The 19201-nt window shown below is 41.2% G+C and overlaps 1 protein-coding gene and 1 long non-coding RNA gene across 3 annotated transcripts in view; one reads left to right on the top strand and one right to left on the bottom strand.

Moving 5' to 3' along the window:
* Positions 1-11491, bottom strand: part of LOC139827157 (uncharacterized) — a 74951-nt gene extending 63460 nt beyond the window's left edge. The window contains exon 1 of the long non-coding RNA XR_011737418.1: positions 11398-11491. This is a non-coding gene — a long non-coding RNA (uncharacterized lncRNA). The remainder of the gene's footprint in view (positions 1-11397) is intronic.
* A 170-nt stretch (positions 11492-11661) lies between these two features.
* The window catches only part of TOX (thymocyte selection associated high mobility group box), a 215752-nt gene continuing 208212 nt past the window's right edge, over positions 11662-19201 (top strand). The window contains exon 1 of one of the 2 annotated variants that reach the window (XM_065832876.2): positions 11662-11799. In XM_065832876.2, the coding sequence (XP_065688948.1) occupies positions 11698-11799 (102 nt within the window). In that variant the 5' untranslated portion in view covers positions 11662-11697. Of the gene's footprint in view, positions 11800-13093; positions 13388-19201 lie in introns of those variants that run through there. The other variant, XM_065832875.2, reaches the window with a different exon arrangement.

Consider the following 19201-nt stretch of genomic DNA (forward strand, 5'->3'; position numbering starts at 1 on the left):
GTCCCCCTGCTCCCTTCCCAACTCACATGCTGATATAACTCAGAGGATTCACTTCATCTTCAGTACCACAGGTTTCATGGGCCCTATCGGGTAGGTAGGAATTGTAGGAAGAGGGATGGAATCAATAAAAAAGAAATGGAAATTAACAAATTTATTTCTATGAGTTTTCATTGTAACCAAAGCTTAGAAACTGTGTGTGCCTTTTGGATAATTTTTGGTGTGTTTAAGAGTGTTTTAAACATTGTCCCCACCAATAATATTTTAGGGAAAACTGGTGATCAGATCTACATGAGCTGCCTAGCTCTTACCACTGTTTCCACTCTATACCCACTCCTATCTATTTTTCCTGTATGATGGCCCTGCTTCAAGTCCTCAGGATATTAGACTACACCGAAATAGAATCTTAAGAAAATAAAAGAAAGGAAAGGAAAGGAAAGGAAAGGAAAGGAAAGGAAGGGAAGGGAAGGGAAGGGAAGGGAAGGGAAGGGAAGGGAAGGGAAGGGAAGGGAAGGGAAGGGAAGGGAAGGGAAGGGAAGGGAAGGGAAGGGAAGGGAAGGGAAGGGAAGGGAAAGGAAAAGAAAGGAAAAGAAAGGAAAAGAAAGGAAAAGAAAGGAAAAGAAAGGAAAAGAAAGGAAAAGAAAAGAAAGGAAAAGAAAGGAAAAGAAAGGAAAAGAAAGGAAAAGAAAAGAAAAGAAAAGAAAAGAAAAGAAAAGAAAAGAAAAGAAAAGAAAAGAAAAGAAAAGAAAAGAAAAGAAAAGAAAAGAAAAGAAAAGAAAAGAAAAGAAAAGAAAAGAAAAGAAAAGAAAAGAAAAGAAAAGGATTGGAATTTTCCAGTGTTTGGTGTTCCTTAATACCAGAAGCATGTTTCACCTCTGAGTTTAGCAAGACAACTCCTAAGTGCAGTTTCATTATTGGCTTAAGCTAACCTAAGTATGGACTTAGGTATGGACTGTGCCAAGAGGCAGGCCCACTCTCTCCCCCATGCCCTCCCTCCTTGTCTCAGACCTGGGTGAATACTCTTCTCTTGTTTCATCACCAGTTCTCACAATGTGCCAGAGTCAGCTGGATCAAAAAACCCAGAACAATCCACCTGAGATCTCAGCCACATGCTAATTATCAGTGGCTCCTGACACAGCTGACTGTGCAGCCATGAGCATCCTCATCCTCCCCTGGGAGGCAGCAGAAAGATGCAGCTGGAGGAGGGAGGAAAGGAGAGCTCTGCCACCATTTTCAGCAGCAGCACAAATTTACAATTGCTGAAGCTGACAGTAAAACCACACCTTTGATATGCTAAGAACAAAAACTGCCAAATGAATCAAACTGTACAAAAGAAAAAAGTAGACCTGGGCACTTGATTTTGAGTGTTCAAGGAAGACAAACAAAGACAGAGATTCTCCAGAATCAGAAACACCAGATGGCACAGAGGCATATTTGAGTATGTTTCCAAAGCAGAACTAGCAATAATACCCTACAGCTGGATACTGTGCCCACACTAGCTGCTGACTTGCAAGCAGGCTAATAATTAATTTGCATGTGACAACATGTGCACCTCTACAAATCTCTTCCTATTAGGCTATGAGAGTATTTGTCTGGCTTTTGGGTGTGCATGGAGAGCACTTTGGGAAGCTGCTGGAATGCACACAGTATCACACATGCGCTATAGCCCGACTTTCAGCAACGGCGATCCCATGAGACTGATTGCATTAACACTGCTAGTTTATACCTCTGGATGGCCACTCAACTCAAGTTTACCATCCTCAAAAGTTTTTGTCCGAGTGTTGGGAAACTCCTTCTATTACAATTTGAATAACCCTTGCAGCACAGTCACACTCAAAGCTAAGATATGCCTTTATACCATCAGAGACAGGCAAAAGGCTGGGGAAGCAGAGCAAACACATGCTTATGGGCCCAGACTGATTTTGTTGCTTTAAATTGTGCCAGTGGGCTAGTTTGCTTCTGTGGCAGGAGGAAAATTGTTAACTGGCCTTGTGGAATCCCACTCCCCAAGAGCACCTTAGTCTGGTGCAAAACCATCCGGAGAATGTGAAATGCTGCAGGAACACTTCCATTTTGAATAGTTGATAACAGCAACATTAAGTATTCGATTTATGTTTCTGCTATGATATTTCAGAAGATCTTATCCTGGATCATTTGTGTCTACTGACTAATTACATAAGTATTGTTCATTTTGTGTCCTTATTACCCTAAGAGTGTGTTCATGAAGTTAGTCCTTTATCTGTGATGCATATCTGAAAGAGAGAACCAAAAGCACAGAAGCTTGGGGATTTGATTAGTTTCTTCCAAGATATTTAATTGCTGTTACAGCCAGAATACAATTTTCTTTTTTGAGGGAAAAACTTGGGTTAAACTCTAGCGCAAATTCCACATGATAACTAGCAGTCTCAGGAGTTTTAAAAAGCAGAAGGTGGCAAGCTAGACTTTCACTGGTTATTTGTAGTTCCTTTTATAAATTTTGGGCAGAGAATCAAACTTTAACATTCTACATAGAAAGACAGAATCTTTCTGAAAGATCTTTTACAAATCAGCAAGACTGGAAATAATTTGATAGAAGACTTACTGTGTATGCTCTTTCAGCCATTTCACTAGAAACTCATTTTGTCTTTCTCTGAGGTAGAGATAAACCACAGCTAAGAGACAGTTATTAAATCTTCCTTTATACATTCTGTATGAAATATATTAAACTACAAAAATACTATATTCAAATAAGGTTAAGGGTCTGACTTAAACCCAAAAAGACATGGAAATTCAGAAATATTGTGTCTCCCTACCCTTTATGTTCCTCAGTGTGGCTAGGCATTGTAGCACAAAGCACTTGTGCTCCGATTCCCTAAACCTCTTCTTTATGGTACATTTCTCCTTAAAGGTACTTTCTACTTTAAGGTTCTTTCAATTTGCAGTCTCTCTGTGGGCCCAAGTTAAATTCTGCCCTGGATTTTCGTTGTTGTGCCTTTCATTTTGGTTTGGTTGTTTTTAATAGTTTCATTTTTGGAATGCTTGTAGAAACATAAAAATGAGAAAAATAAACCAAAAGTAAATAATTGTTTCTGTTGGTGACTGGCTTTTTTTGTTTGTTTCCTTTTTCTTCTTTCTTTGAACACGTAACTGAGAGACAGGCAGGTAGATGTAGAACATGCACGACTCTCACCAAGTGCAAGCATTCTTTAGGTCTCTCCCCCTCCCACCACAGTTCTACTTACACATATGTAAATACTCATTACATATTTCTCTGGTGAACTGAATGGGAATCTTGCAGTTGACACTGAACTAAGATATTGTGCCACAAAATTATGTAGTACCTTCTTCCATGATGAACTTTGTCTCCTTCTCCTGAGTACAAAAGCAACCCATGGAGGTCACACTTTATTCAAAAGAAAGACAGACTCTTGCAGATCATTCTCCTGGGATGACTCTCAGCTTTGAAACCACCTCCTACCCTGTGGTACAGTAGTTTGGGCCTGCTGACCTCTTGGGCAAATTGCAAATTGTGTCTTCTCAAGATAACTTCAAAGCAGGGAAATTCCACTGCAGGGAGGGGGAAGGGTATCTTAGAAGGATAAGTATTTTTTCCTATGTACTACAACTCTGAACAAGTCTGAATTTCTCCTTACTATCTTCTAATTCTAGTTATTCCTTGTTTTCACTTAATTATTGCCAGTGCATTATGCAGTCAGACAACTGTCTCTATGCAGCTCTTATAAATCTATATGCATTCAACAAAGAGTTAGAAGTTGATGAATTCAAATGTGGCTTGGGTCTTCCCCTCCACTTGCTTCATAGCATCAGATTAACATGCGTGTTCAAGTCTGCTGTACTTACACATGCTACTGTAGTGTCTATTTTTAAAGATGAACAATCAATACTGACTATTCACTACCTTCAACTGGCATTTCTGTAAACTGCTAAAAAATACAGAACAAGGACCACTCCAACAAGAAAACAGTGCTGATTACATGCTGGTAGCCACCATAAAAGCAGACAGTTTGGAGGGTATACACAAACGTTAATCTTTGCAGTTTGACAGTGACAAAAAAGCAAAACATACAAAATCCTCAAAGAAGTAATCCTCAACAACATAGAATACGACTTTAAAATAAGAACAATGACATATGTTTATCTTAACATACCATAGAACAAGACACAGCATTTAATGAATTAATAGAAGGGAAGATATGCTTTAAATAGACAATATTAAACATGTCCCTGTAATAGACAATCTCTGTTAAAGAATAAGAGAAGCAGAAAGTAGTAGCCTTGATCCAGAAAAGGTATTTCTGCCTTATACAGCATAAAGGGCAGACATTCAGGAGTAGCTCATCCATGAGGAATGGTGATCTCCTATTGCTGACAAGGTCAGTCAGACCTGTTGTGATATGTTCTGTAAATTTTGACTCTATCACTTATAGTTTTCCAAGGACTAGAGATTTTTATTCTTTATTGTGGAACAAAGCTATGACACAAAACTGTCAAACTAGAAAGCCCAGAAAAGGATGACAGAGAGTTTTTATTAGATTTGAGGGTGACAGTTCCATTGAGAAAAGAACCACGTAGTTAGAAGAAGGGTGATCTGAAGTTCCTGGAGATGCAGCAGAAAAATGCTGAAATCTCAGCAAAGAAGGAAATTTTGTTCTCAAGCCAGCAATCTAACAATTTATCACACCCCTTAAAAACCGATGGTGGATGGCATGTGAATGATGTATCTGTAGCAGCCTATCAAGTGTGAATGAGACTGGATTTATTTGCTACAAGAGGAAGCTCTGATGGAAACTCCCAGCATAGTTTTACTACGCCTCAGTCCTGACCTTCTGCACTTCAAATGCCAACTGTGCCCCCTTGTGTGGCACTTCTCTGATGGTAACCATAAGTCCCTAGGGAAGGAGATTAAATTCAAGCAAGTCAATTTGCTTTTTATGCTCTTTAGTTAAAAAAAAAAAAAAAAATAAAAAAAAAAAAAGAAAAAAAGAAAAAAAGGATAAGCTGTAATACTTTCTAGCCCTAAAAATGATTTTTTACTCTGTGAACTCTCTGCTATATTTACATTCATTCAGGCAGAACAGAGTTTGCATTTCTCTCTATTAGCATGTATAATTCTGGGCTTGAAGCACTAATTAAAAGCATGTAAAAGAAGGTACATAGACTACTTTTTTACATAATGGGGTGGGAGTCTCCTATTAAAAGACCCACCTTGCTTGGAGCTTCAAGAAACATGCAAGGTATTGCTTCACAGGGACCTTGTGAATATAAAGGACAAAGAAAAATGTTCTCTAGCAAAAGACATCTGAGCCAGATGAGACAGCAGAACATAGGAGAAAAGAAGTTTCAAGTATACTTGTAAAGATCTCATACCAGGAGAGCTCATGCAGGGGCAATTCAGCTCTATTTAGGAGTTTTATGAAAAAGGACAGGGATGACATCATTGTTCTGAACTGAAAATTGGTTAATCATTTGCTTAGCATGTCCTGGTGGATGAGAAACCCCTTTTCAGTGCTATGGAAAAACTGGTGACACAGACTAGTCCTCATGTTGTCACCTATGCGCTTGTGATCAGTCCTCTGCTCTGCCTTTCCTTTTTCCTTACTATTCATCTGACACATTCAGCTGATAACATGTAAATTCGTAAAATATCCGCAAATATAGATGGTTATTTTTAATGGTATCAAACATTTGTACAGACTTGTTCTTGAGACACCTGTATATGACGCAATTCTCAGATAACATTTATATAATTTTCATGGATCTTTGCTTTTTAGAAGAAAAAACAAAATGCCTTTACCCAAGTATTTTATTGCAAAATAAATTGTTGAAAACACAATTTTTCTTCAAAAAAATCTAAGCTCCTGAAACTGCAGTACAGTTCTCCAGTACACTCAGAAAAAAAAAGCATGAAACCAAAAATTCCTGATCCCTTATACTTCTAGCTGTTTGACAATTGATTTAACAAGATAAGTGGAAGAGTGGAAAATTGGCAACCTTAACACTTGGGTATATCTTGCAACTGAGAACTAGCATATAACATACTGTGATGTATTTTTGAGCCTTCCTGCATACCATGTGGACAGTGTATCTCACATAAAATCACTTGATAAGATTGGAAATATAGGAAGAGGGAAAAAAAGAACTTCCTATTTCCCTTTGTTTCTCTGACTATGAGAAATAATTTGGTTCTAAGGCCCAGTGCAACATTTTCTTTCAAGACTGGCCTACCTTTTGTATGTCTGCAAGGACACATTTAATTTGGTAACTTGAACTGAAGCAGCTGGCAGTGTCTTCGAAGCATATGGGAGTGGATTGAAGCTGCAAACACGCAAGGTGAATTTAACATTTCTATACTTCTCTCCTGGTTATTTAAGATCTTGATTCTGTGAGATGTTGTGTGCTTAATTCCTACTGTAGGCAATGTCAGATGAGTGTGTAAGAACCTTTGAGCGAGATGCAAACACAGTTCAGGTTCAGCCCATGTGTCTATTCATCCTCTATATGTTAAACTGCCTGTGTATCATTTGTTTGGAACGAGGAGGTCTGGCAATACTCAGGTTTTCTCCTTGCTTTGTAACAAAGGGAAGTCAGGGGCTTTCCTTAGCTATTTAGAAGTGATCTTTACTTCCTTACAGAAATGAGAACGATTTGTTTCCCTACAAGTGTGATAATTTGAGGCTGGTCATTTTCACACAATGAAATTGAACAAGACGGGAGCAGTGGCTAAAACAAGAAAAATAGTGTTTGATAAAATAAGAAAAAAAGTGTTTGACAACACTTGATTTGACACACTATTAGGTAGCATTACAAACTGTTTAAATACTCTGAAACATATATCACCACTATTAAGCTTTGATACCATGTTGCAAATGTTTCTGTTTAAATACACTGATTTATGTTCACTTCTGAGTGCACATCCAGAATGCCAACAACACTTAAAATGAACCAATTTCTTAAAGGATTTGAGTTCATTCTGATGAAAAGGCCAGACTAATGACTTTGTTTTAAATATTCTGTAATCTTAATATCATTATCTTTTGCATTTGCCGAGATCCAAGTGTCATACTTAGTTTAAGGACAAGAAACAGGACATCCACACAAAAGGGACAGACCCTTCATCCTATTATTATTTAATTAACTGTTCTCTAGAAATTGATGAGCATTGAGCTTTGTTCTGAAAGGTAAATCATCCTGTGCATCAGTAAGTAAAGCAAAAATTTCAGCAGCAGGTGTTTTCTCAGCAAAACCACATGGCTTGCCTTTGAGCTTACCCGGCCCTCCTGGCTCCCGAAGTACAGCACACAAAACAAGAAGCTGAGTGATCTTCCAATCCAGCTGTTCTTAAATATGCAGGATGCAACTTTTCTTTAAATAAGAGCCAACCTCATTGAAAGGGTCTTGTGGTACCTATGTATAATAAATACTAAGCCATCGTCACAGTCTCACGTTTCCTTCTTCCTAGGAAAATCAATAAATCTCTTTACAACAGATGATCAGACATCTTTGCCTGGAGATCCCAAATAAAACTGGGTGTAGACATGTAAGATTAAAACAAAAATATGCTGGGCTAGATTTTTTTTAAAACTAAGATGCTTTTACCTCCCTGTGGCTGAGAACGCCTACTGATGGCCCCCAATATGCTATGGAGTAGCTGGGTGAGACATTAGAGCAAACAAGAAAATGACCTGTCATCTTGGACATATTTACTTGTTTCTTTTAATTCTGCTGGTCTGGTCATTGCAAAGTCCCCATGAGAATATGCAAATGGTTGGACTGGTTCAGACTGGGGGTCTGCCCTGCCAGTGCTTTTCCTCCAGTGATGGCTCCAGGTGTGACAGCCCAAACTGAGGGAAAGCATATGCGATACTTTCCCCAAACCCTTGCTCTCGTGTCTCTACCTCCACCTGTTTTCAGCTCAAAGGAGTTGCTGATCTATTTATGGTTTGTCTACTTAATGACCTCCTCAGGTCTCCAGTCTGCTACGTGAATTTCTTGCATCCCCAACACTGTTTGGCAAGGAATGTCATATGAGTTCTCCATGGCATGAAGAATACTCACAGTACGTAGTTGCACTCCAGCAGACAGCATTTAAAACAATTCAGTAGATACTGTTCTCTTTTGTTCCTATTTACATGAGAAAAGCAATGACACTTATATGCTAGTATAGGAACCTCTTTCAAGACTATTTTGGAGACATTCACCTGAATGCTGAAGGGTTCTAAAAACTCAGTGCCCTTCTGAACAGATGATCCTTCCTTTTAAGCTTCTGAAAACTGGTTCATGCTTTTTAATCTGTTGCAACTTTTTTTTTTTTTTCCTCAAAAATGCACTTAACATGAGCTAAGGTAGTCAAGTTTGATATATCATTGAATTATCCTGGAAAGGGCCTTGCTTTTTCAGTCCATAGAGGTAAAATCTACAATAGTATTAACATTTTCTCTTCCTGTTTCCACAAATGCATTATCCTGAAAACCGCAGAGAAAAAGTCCTCTACAAAACAAAAGAACACTTAACAGATTAACATATATAGCTTTTTAATTTTTACAAACTGCACACATAACTGTCAAAAATCTCAGGTGTTTTTACCATCTCAATGATTAAATCATCTCTGTAAGTAGCAGCAAAAATTTTATAACCTCTCAGGGCCTGCATCATTAAGTACTGAAAATAACTAAGTGCTGTGCAAAGCTAATGGTATAACTAAACTCCTACAGACTCCTAGGAACTTGAAGCCTTTTTTTAAGGCAATAGTCAGCAATATTTCGTATAAATAAAAAGCTACTTTTTACCATTGGATGTTCTGGGCATTCTGGTATTGATATCTCCAGCCATGCACCAGCATTGCTGTACCTGCACACACCTGTATGCACCTATATACACCAGCTGCTGAGGCAATAAAACTCTTTCAGAATCGGTGTATCTCTACCATCTTTCTCCAAAACAGCCTGAAAACTAACCCACGGTCCATGAATAACAAGTTTCTCAACAGCAGCTTTTCAATACAGAGCTTGCAATCTGTCTCCCATTCACTTTGTCAAATTATGGTCCACATCTCAGCCATTTGCAGCAGTGATATATCCGTCAAGCGTCAAGTACATTTCTTGCAAAGGAAAATCTTTTTTAGGAATTCTTAACTTTCAAAATGTCTAATCCCAAACATGCAAAATAATGAGTCAGACACCAAAAAATCATGAGATTTAAAAAAAAAAAAAAAAAAGTATATGTTAATGTCTTTTCCTTTGCTATGTGGAGCTTTTTCTGGGTCATGTTTTCAAGCTTTTCTCCAAAGCCATACGGGTTTCAAACGTTATTAAAAAGAAAGCAACTGAGATCCTTTTGCAATTGCCTGTTTAAGGAAAACATTGCCATCAGACCTGAATTATGTTGAACTGCCAACTAAGAATCTTCAGAGATATTTTTTATCAAATAATCTTGAACAGGAATATTGCTTCAAACCTGTTTTCTCTAGAATTTTGTTTACATTACTTATGGTTTTTTTTTCCAGATAATTAAGCTTTACTAAAAGCAGGTTGTTAGACACAGAAGAAAGCCATGACTTATCACTGTCTTGAAGGATTCTTTGCAATATCAAGGTATCTGAGGTACAGATTATAGATCCTCACACAAACAGTGATTTCTTCACCTAGATTTGTTATTTGCTCCTCCTTAATACTGAGTCCCCCTGAAATCTTTATTCTGGATTTTTTTTCAGTGACTAGAAGATAGTTCTGTGTCACAATGTGCATTACAAATCTTCTTAAAAGTTCTTTAGATTCCGACTGTTTTGTGACAGAGATGTTAAGCAGTATTTGATAAATGTAACCATTCCTGTTAATTGTCATCTCAGTTTATTTGTGTGGCACTTTTTTTTTTTTGTTTAATTTAAAGAGGGTATGGTATTCCTTTGTTTTAATACTTAATGCCTCTGTATGGCAATATCTAAGCTTAGTATAGTGTCTTTCCCGTATCTTTTCTCTTCCATTTTTTCTGTCCTGATTAAAACTACCAGAGACTCAGCAGGAAACGCAGTGGGATTGCTCACGGTGTCTCGAAGTCACCCTTTCTTTCATTGTTTTTGCACATTAAACCTTGTTTTGCTTGTCAGCCCCCTTCCTGCACCCCATTGGTTTCTCAGCTTTCTTTTGTCAGCACCCTGGTTTGCACCTGATTTCCTCCTCTTCATTTTCCCTGCTCCATTCTCTTCCCCTTCCTTCTTCATCTCTCAGTTTGCCTATCTCCTCCAGTCTCCCTCCTCCACCCTGCTGTGAAGAAAGCTGTGCCTGGGGTCAGTACTGCCCATGGTAAGGCCAGGCCCAAGCACTGTGAGCTAACAAGGCAGACCCCAGCCGATAGGTTATTTTATGGATGGTTCTTTTCATTTACTACCTGCTTCCAAGTTTCTGAAGCTTGCTCATGGATCACAGTTTGCTTCTGCCACCATGCCGCTGGGACAGAAGACAAAAGGCTTGCCTCACCTGACAGGTCCCACTTGTGGATCTACCCTGGTCAACCTCACAGGGGAGCCAGGTGCTCTGGGCGCCTGACCTGACCTGACCTCTGCAAAATGGTTGTGGAGATGGGCCAGGGAACTCTCACAAAGGAAGCTCAAGGGACATGCCCGTGGGCACACTGGCAGCCTGCGGCCAACCCATCATGGACTTCAAGGCCCAGAACCCGTGGCTCCCAAGCCGTCAGCGCCACCCCGCCTTCCCGCCTGCCCGCGGCCCAGGGGCCGGGCCGAGCCGTGACGAGGAGGCCGCGGCTCCAGGCCGCGGGGGGGGTGCCATAGTAACCGGCGGGGGGCCGGGCGGTGCCGGAGGGCCGGGCAGAGAAGGCGGGTGGGAGAGGGCGGGGACGGCGGCGGGATGGCGGGCGCGGCAGCGCCCCCTCTCCGCGACTCCTAGCCCGTCTCCGGCGGCCACAAATGGCTCTTTCCCCGCCGGCCCCTTTGTGTGAAGCTCACTCGGAGCAGCGACTCCGCCGGGGGAGCTCGCCCTGTCCCCCGCTGCCGCCCGCCGAGCTGTGCTGTGCCGAGCCGAGCCGTGCCGAGGCGAGAGAGCCGTGCGGTGCGGGGCGGCCATTCCGGCGCGGGCGGACTTGCCTCGCCGCTCCCCCCAGGGGTGCGCGGGGGCCCCGGCTCCCGCCGCCGCCTTCCCCCTCGACCCCGCTCCTCACGGTGGAGGGCAACTAAAATACACCGCCGCCAAACCAAATCAAATAAATAATAACAATAATAGTAATAATAATAAATAAGAAGGGGGAAAGAACAGAGGGATAGAGGGAGCGAGCGAGAGGGCGGGAGGGAGAAGCGAACCAACTCCGAGACTCCCATAAAGAGCGGCACACACGGAGCGAGCGCCCCGGTGCTGAGGCGTGGGGGAAACAATAAGTACTCGAAGTTACCTGCCCTGCCGTAGAAGAAGGAGGGTTTGTTGATTCTCTCGCAGACATCTGCAGACCGGTGCTTTTTTGGAAGAGATTTTTTTTTTTTTTCCTCTCTCCTCTCTCTACAAACCACAAACGGATGTGAGGCAGGGAAGGTGTTTCTTTGACTACTGAAGTCAGGCACCTCTTTTTTTAATTCTTCTCAGTCTTGTTGTGTCCCCCCTCTCCCCTCACACACACACACACTCTCACACACACCCCTTTTTGCACCAACATTAACGACAAAAAGAAAAGGAGTTTGCTTGATGTTTTAGTGAAATGGACGTAAGATTTTATTCGCCACCTCCTCAGCCTGCAGCCGCTCCTGATACGCCTTGTTTGGGACCTTCCCCCTGCCTGGACCCCTACTATTGCAACAAGGTGACTCGTGTTTTGTGTCGTCCGAGGTGTTTTTATCTGTGCTGTCGATTGTGCTGTTGTCGCGGCGCGTTGCATGAGCGGGCGCTGCGCTTTGGCGAGCCGCGCACCAAGTTGACCGGCGAGGCGAGAGGGCAGCGGCACTTGCCCGGGGTTTGGGGTTCGGGGAGCGCAGTGCCGCCCGACGCGGAGAGGTGCCGCCGGAACACACACCGGCTCCCCTGCAGGCACCCCAAATTAAAACCCCGGAGTAGTTTGGGGGCGGGCGACTGGAGCGGAGGTGGGGGTTGGGGGGGGGGGGGGAGGCATTTTCCATAACATCTTCCCTTTCGGAGAAACAGCGTGGACGAGGATGTTGATGCGGAGGACTTGAATTTCCAGGGCTCCTGTTAACGAGAAAGATCGCGCCCGCCACAAACCGGCAGAAACTCTCTGCCTCGCCACGTACCCTGCAGTTCATGTGTCAAAGCGGTGCTTGGCGGTGCCGGGATCACGTTGGTGTGTTTATGTGTATATGACATATATATTTGTATGTACACACGCCTCTATATGTATAATAAGGGTGTATAAAGGTGACAGGTCGGTTCAGAACAGGGGTTTGACTTTGTCCCAGCTGGGCAATTGCCTCACCAATTTCTCTGTAACTTGATTAAACCGCTGCAAACAGGGTCAGTACCAGACCAGAGCCAAGTTCTAGGTGCCCGAGCCCGGGGAAGAAGGAACTGCAGAGGAGGCTCGCGCTAGCCCAGATCCCGGGTTTGGTTACGAGAGTTTGGTGCTGCGGTCCCGGACCACTTAGCATTACTTCTGGTGCCGAGCAAGGGGGCTGGGGCTCCTGCATTGTCACTGCCTCTATGGCCCGAGCTAACTGGTGCTTTATGCATGAGCAGCACTTTCTCTGCTGTTACGGAATGGGCTTTGCACATGAATAAAACGCTGGCCATAGCAAATAATCAGGAAGTGCGAGCCACCCGGAGCACTTCTTGAGCTCACACCCCCGCCTGCGGGGAGAAAGCTGCGTTCAAACCTGTGCGTTTGTTTAGGAACCTGCCCTGGAAGTCTGTGGCGGGCTGCAGCAGATGTTGCTCGCAGCGCGGTCAACTCCGCCGTGCGCAGCGTCCCGCAGGGGCTGGCCGCGGGTGCGGAGGGTGGCGGCGGGTCCGCGGTGGCGGGACGCGGTGGCGGGACATGGTGGCGGGTGCGGAGGGGCAGCGGCGCGGGGCGAGCCGCCCCACCCGGCCCCTCCCCGGCCCGGCCGCCTGGTTCCGTGCTGGGCCATTGTCGTGCCGGCCTCACGTGTCACAGAGATGTTCAGAGACGTGTCTTTCATTCCGGGCAGCTGCCTCGATTCGGCGATAAGCAGAGAAATCGCGTGTGGCTGCGGCTGCGGCGCGGAGGCTGCAGCGCCGGGGTGAAGCCCTCTCAGTTTTCGGGAAAGATTTCCCACATGGTCTCATCTACCAATCACAACAGAAAGGACCAAATCCATCCTGGCTGCATTTCACATGCACTCAATGGAGTTATAGAATTCAGGGATAAATCTGGTCTTTTGTGGTGGATGCCTAAGGATATTTCAAGAGAGATCCCAGAGGTATGACTGTTAGCCGTGTTTTAAGTAACTGTATTTTGTAGCATCTGGCAAACCTGACCTATAGATCGCAAGTTTGTGCCAGGAGTGAACTTTGTTCAGCAGGAAGAGTCCAGATGTGTAGGAGCCTGTATGTGTGCATTATTTTTTTGTAAGTGCTCCGAGTAATCATGAGGCTACTGCTACCTTTGATCTGTGGCTTGCTGTTATTTTCTCTATTGTCAGTTTTTGTAAATTGTAACCATAATGTGTTGCCAAGTGAGAAGCTTGGGCTAATATTAATGACATGAGCACCAAAGTGTCTGAAGACCCATTTGGCAATGAAACTGGACAAACATTATTAAACCTATCAGTGATTTAAAGCTTCAAAAAGAAAGTAATGACTTGAATACACATTTCACTCATCATTCTTGAGATAGTGGGCCAGATTTAATTTAAAAGTTAAATGCTTTGGAAAATCAGGAATTACTTTAATATATTAAATCATTTTTCAATTAAGTTCCTTAAATCAGTTTTGGTGGGTTGCACTGCAAATCTTATAAATTAATTTATAAATTCATTTTCAGAATTTCTTTACTAGCTGGTTAAAGCTTCTTTTAAGTCATGCCATGTATGAGGGAGCAAACTGTTCTTTTTAAATGCAAATGAGACACTCATTCTGTAGACAAGTTGCAACTCTTCTATTTCACTTTGCCTGAACTGATAATGTGCTTAAAAGTGCACAGTCATAAGACATATGTTTTATGCTTGGAAAAGACTTACCAGGAATGTTTCAATATAAGATACCGAGTATAGTATGAATGGCTTTTTCAGATGTCTTTGCCACTGACCATTGATTACATTAAATGGACAGAGTAGGTTAGCCAGGCCCCTTGGAGGCGTACATTTACTAAACGTTTCATTTTTCACCCCTTTTCCTCTGTCCCTTCGGCCAGCATGATTAACATTGCTGTGAAAACTTATCTGACTTGTTCTAAACATGTCGTCATGTTATAGTATTGCTCTGTCACTCATTTTCGTGCTGTGTGTATTTAGGGAGTTTGAAGGATGGGAGGCCTGCAGAATTTTTTGCATTCAGTAAGTTTGTTTGAGTGTTTGCCCTTGATGCCTCCCAGGAATGGAGATGATGGCAGGAATGAGATGGATCAGTATTCTGGGTTGGAATAGTGGTCTTGATTAGCTCTTTACCTGCAAAACTCATTCAGAACTGGATCTCGTTTCTTGTAAAGTTAGTGAAAACTTACTTTTGGCACTTACTGGTGGATTTGGCTCTTGCTTTCATACTTGGATTTTGGTGGTATTGTTTCGTGTTGTTTTGTTTTTTGCAAAAATGAAAGACTTTGATTCTTTAAATTTTAAATCTGCTGGAGCTGCTGGTGACTTAGAATGTATTCCACAAATACTGAAGCTTTTAAGTTTTCTAATTGTTGTGTTAGCACTGCTTCTTCTCCTGATCAGAGGATTGTTCGTAATGTATGAGTGAGTTGCCAGACACATGCACGGGAGGCATTGACGTTGCATTTTTATGTAGCCAAAGGAAAATTCTGTAATGTACATTCAAACAGTAGACTCTTATCTCACAATTTTCAGTTGGCAGGCTTTGTTTCAGAAGACTGCTTAGATCTTTATTTTTTAAACCTAAAATAGCATTCTAAGCATCTTAGTCTAATATTACTCTATCTGCTGTGAAAGCTCATTATACTCCGCATATATTGTTATGCAGGCTCTTCCTTGTTTCTCTTGTACTACCCATGGAGAGAGAAGAGTGAAAGAACAATGCAAACAATGTTGGTTATGACAACTCTGTGAGGTATCTCTTATACAAACAGACAGAATGGATGGTATGCTGCGGTATATAGGTCAGCCTTTGAAATAGCATAGTGGAGCTCTTACGCTGGACAGACAGTTTTAGAGTTGGGATTGTACTGTTTGCCTCTTGAAACTTGAAGCATAATTGCATTTCAGACATTTACAGGCTAACGTGTAGTCTGTTCAGTTGGAAATTTGTTTCAAGAAATATCCCATTCCTTAATTGAGTTAAATACTACAAAAGAAATAACTTTGATAATCTGAGTGTCTTAATTTGATAGAAGAATATGGTCAGGTATTTCAAGCTGCTTGAGAAAGTCAGATGAGAAGTTTAAATGTTTATGTAGAGAGTAATAAATAACATCCTTGTGACTTTCTGTATGAAGTGTCACCTCCAAACACTGCTTCGATTAGTACTGTAAAAAAGGATTGATGTATTTCCATACTTACAACTTTACAATGTTTTCAGATATCTGCACACATAAAGTGCAGTTATATAATTATAGTTTGACACAGCTAATGACAGGGATGCTGACCCCTGCCAGCAGTAGGGAGAAAATAATGGTCTTTATGGCTCCCAATGGTTAGCCTTGCAGAATTATGCACTAGATTCTTGAGTGATTTGCTACCTGGTTCAAAAATACAGAAACCTATCTTTCTTGTATGCACTGGTAGTTGTCAGTGCACTGGAAAAATACAGCCAGACAGCAGAGGTAGAATGATAGACTGTAGTTGTTTTTAAAAAGAATAAAGAGGAAAAAAGAGGGAGACGGAAGCAAAACCCTTCAAAATGAAAAAGCAGAGTGACATTGGGTAGCATTGGATAAGGAGATATAATACAGTGCTTTGTAAGCAGGTAACAATCCCGCTCAATCAGAATTCCACAGAGCAAAAGTGCATATATTTATACACAGCGTTTAGAATAATTTATTGTGTAAACTTAAACCCAACATAGAGACTACTCTAAGTACAATGTTCCATGGCTGTTTACAGAGTGTACATTATTTCCAGTGGCTTGCTTCTATCCAATCTCCATCTGAAACTCAGAACTGTGGCAAGCCAGGGCTCCGAAGGACAGCTCTAAAGCTAAAATGCTGTGTTAGTGTTTTGACAGAACTTTAGATTATGCTCATCCCCATTTGCTTATTCTGGGCATTTTTTTTTCCTTAGACGACTACTTTGTCCCCTACTGTATTTGAATCGTACTTGAAATTTGTTGGTGCCTCTTAAAAAAAAAGTGTAAACAGTTACATTAGAGCTGACTGTTGATTTTTAAGTGTAAAGTATTTTAGTTAGTTTTAGAAAATACCACATAGGAAGAAGGAAAATAGACTTTTCTTTCCTGGGTTACTAGGCCTTAGAACGTAGTCTCAGAGTTGTGGGCAAGCCTCAAGTTTGCTTCCTTAAATTCCAGTGTTTCAGAAAAGAAGCGGTCCCAATTTTAGTGGAATATAGAAAAAAAATTATGTATGTGCTTTTGAGAAATATTTCTCAAAGATGTTCTATCAACCAAAGCATTCACAGTCATTCTGTTTCATTTTCTTACCAGAATGATGTGTTTCAACTCTAGGGCATTATTCTCAACCAGCCTATCATGAGGTCTTCTGAAAAAAGTGAAAACTGTGGAATATTAAGAATGCTGAACTTGCTAAACACTAGAGTGCATACAGTACCTTTGATGTTTACATTACACCCAAGAGCAGCTAGAGCTGCATTTAAGGACTTAAGGAACTGACAATGTCGGGGACTGGGCAGTTGCAACTCCCGTTGAATTTGGTGTGTGTTGGGGATGATCGCACTTTATCAGGAAGGACTGAGCACCCTCCTGTCCTTAGATTCCCATCTTAGAAGGACTTTCTCATCTTGCTGACATGTACAGAAGCATTAGAAAATGGGCTATACTTAAAATATGACTTCATATTAAGCAGAGAAATGTCCTAATCGTGGTAGGATTTAGATAAAGAAAGATTCTTGGATATTTAAATCCTGTATTGATGGTGAATGTAACAAAGCTTAGAGGGTGGAAGTAAAAACCTTCCTTACACTGTTCTCTCTGCACGGCTCAGGAGTGACCTGCAAGCACCACTTCTCAGTAGTGAGAGGGTATTCCCTGGATCAATGGCTTCTTGGCTTCTGGAACTGACAGCAGGGGCAGTTAGTGGCAGCTTTGTTTATCTTTTTGAAGGGGACACATGCTCTGTAGATGTCTAGCATGGGCTGCATACTCTAAAATACTTATTTTAAATTTAGCTTAACCAAATATAAATCTTTTGTGGTTACGTTTTTTGTTACAGGACTAGGCACCGATTTTCTGCCCAAGGAGTGATTTCTCATTAAAAATACTGAGTTATAAACTTCTCCAAAACATGGTTTATAGCGGAAGTGCCAAACGACTGTTAATTATAGCAGCATTTCCAAAATACTTTCAGACATGGAATTCACATCAACTTGAATGAGATTTTCTTGGTCATAACATTTTTCTCTACAGCATCCAGTTGGAAAATGACAACATCGCATTATTCTATGGTTAGGCACAGATTACGTAGCGTTAGCAGCAGCAACAAGCATTGCCGCTCTACTGCAGGAAGTGCACGGAAGAATATCTCATCTCCCCTTTCCCTGGAATATCTGCATTTTATGTTCATGGGTTGTGATTAGTGTTAGGTTAGTAAGTCAGGGCATTGAATAAAATGTTTGTCTCTCTTGACTTAGATCTTCAAAGTTTAAAATAGTTTTTCAGCAGAGGTCTTGGTGCAACCGGCATTTGTAATGTCTGTGGTTTTCTTTTGCTTCTTGTGTTTGCAGCAAGTAGTTTATTTTTAGCATCTTAATTTCATATGGCTCTACTAATATTTATATCTTATCTTTCAATTTCACATATGCTAACACTGTTCCTGAACTGTTCATTTAGTACTTCTCACTGGGCTGCTATTTGATTTGCTATAGACTGTCTTAGTATGGTTTCCTCCCAAAAAGCATGCTCCTTTCTAAGTTGCAAAACATACGTGAATTACATGAGCATCTGACAAATCCAGGTTAGTGGAAATGTCAGAATGTTTTAGCATTCACATTCTTGGCTGTTAAACTGCCCTGTACCAATCAAAAGTGGCACGAGTGGCTTTTTTCAAAGGTACTGCTGGCTAAGCATGGAAATTGAGCTGCTGTGGTAGTACTTTTGTCTCCTGCTATTGTTGTTGATGATTATATGGTCTTAAAGGTTAAATGGAAGTTACTGTAGCTGGCATGTATTTTTGTTATATTAAGGAAATTTGCAGCAAACTCCAGTTGCGCATTCTATATGCAAGAAGAAATCAGAACTCTGAAATCAGACATTGATAACCTGTACTCAGGGAAATGGGCCAGTAAGGGAAGTATGAAATCTGCAATGTGAAGAAAAAGATTTATCAAGACAGCTCCTGCCAGAAGAGTAAGAAGATTATGTATACGTTTAAATTCCTCTTGTATCATTGCTGCTTTCTACATATATACACACGTATGTTTCTGCTTCATTGTGTACTGCTCACTTTGAAGAAAGTGAACTTACTCTAATAATCTGTCATTGCTATTCTGTAGTATAAGCAGCTGGCTTCAAAGTCATATTCTGGTTGCAGTTGCCAAAAGTGCATAGGTCTGTGTTCATAAATAACAGGAAACATTTGTTTATTATACAGTCATAGTGTTTGCATCAACCTGAAATAATAATAAATAGTGAAAGGAAAAACAGTGGTGAAAAGGGATGATTGCCTTTCAAAAAAGTATAATTTATCATTTGGCAGACACAGTTGTGAACATTAGTCATAGAAACCTGCAGATAGTGGAGGCTTAATATCAAAGCTAATGATTTATTTTATGTTAATGACTTTCTGCTAGGGCATAAAAGACTGCTCATAATGGACTCTCAGTGCTGTGTTCAGTTACGATGGCTAATGGGATAATCTTACCCAAAATTAAGCTTTTTGAAGTAAATCATGATGTTATTTTTTTCAAGTTAACTCTTGAAAATGTATT

The sequence above is a fragment of the Patagioenas fasciata genome, chromosome 2, assembly GCF_037038585.1.
Source record: "Patagioenas fasciata isolate bPatFas1 chromosome 2, bPatFas1.hap1, whole genome shotgun sequence".
Classification (NCBI taxonomy): Eukaryota; Metazoa; Chordata; class Aves; order Columbiformes; family Columbidae; genus Patagioenas; species Patagioenas fasciata.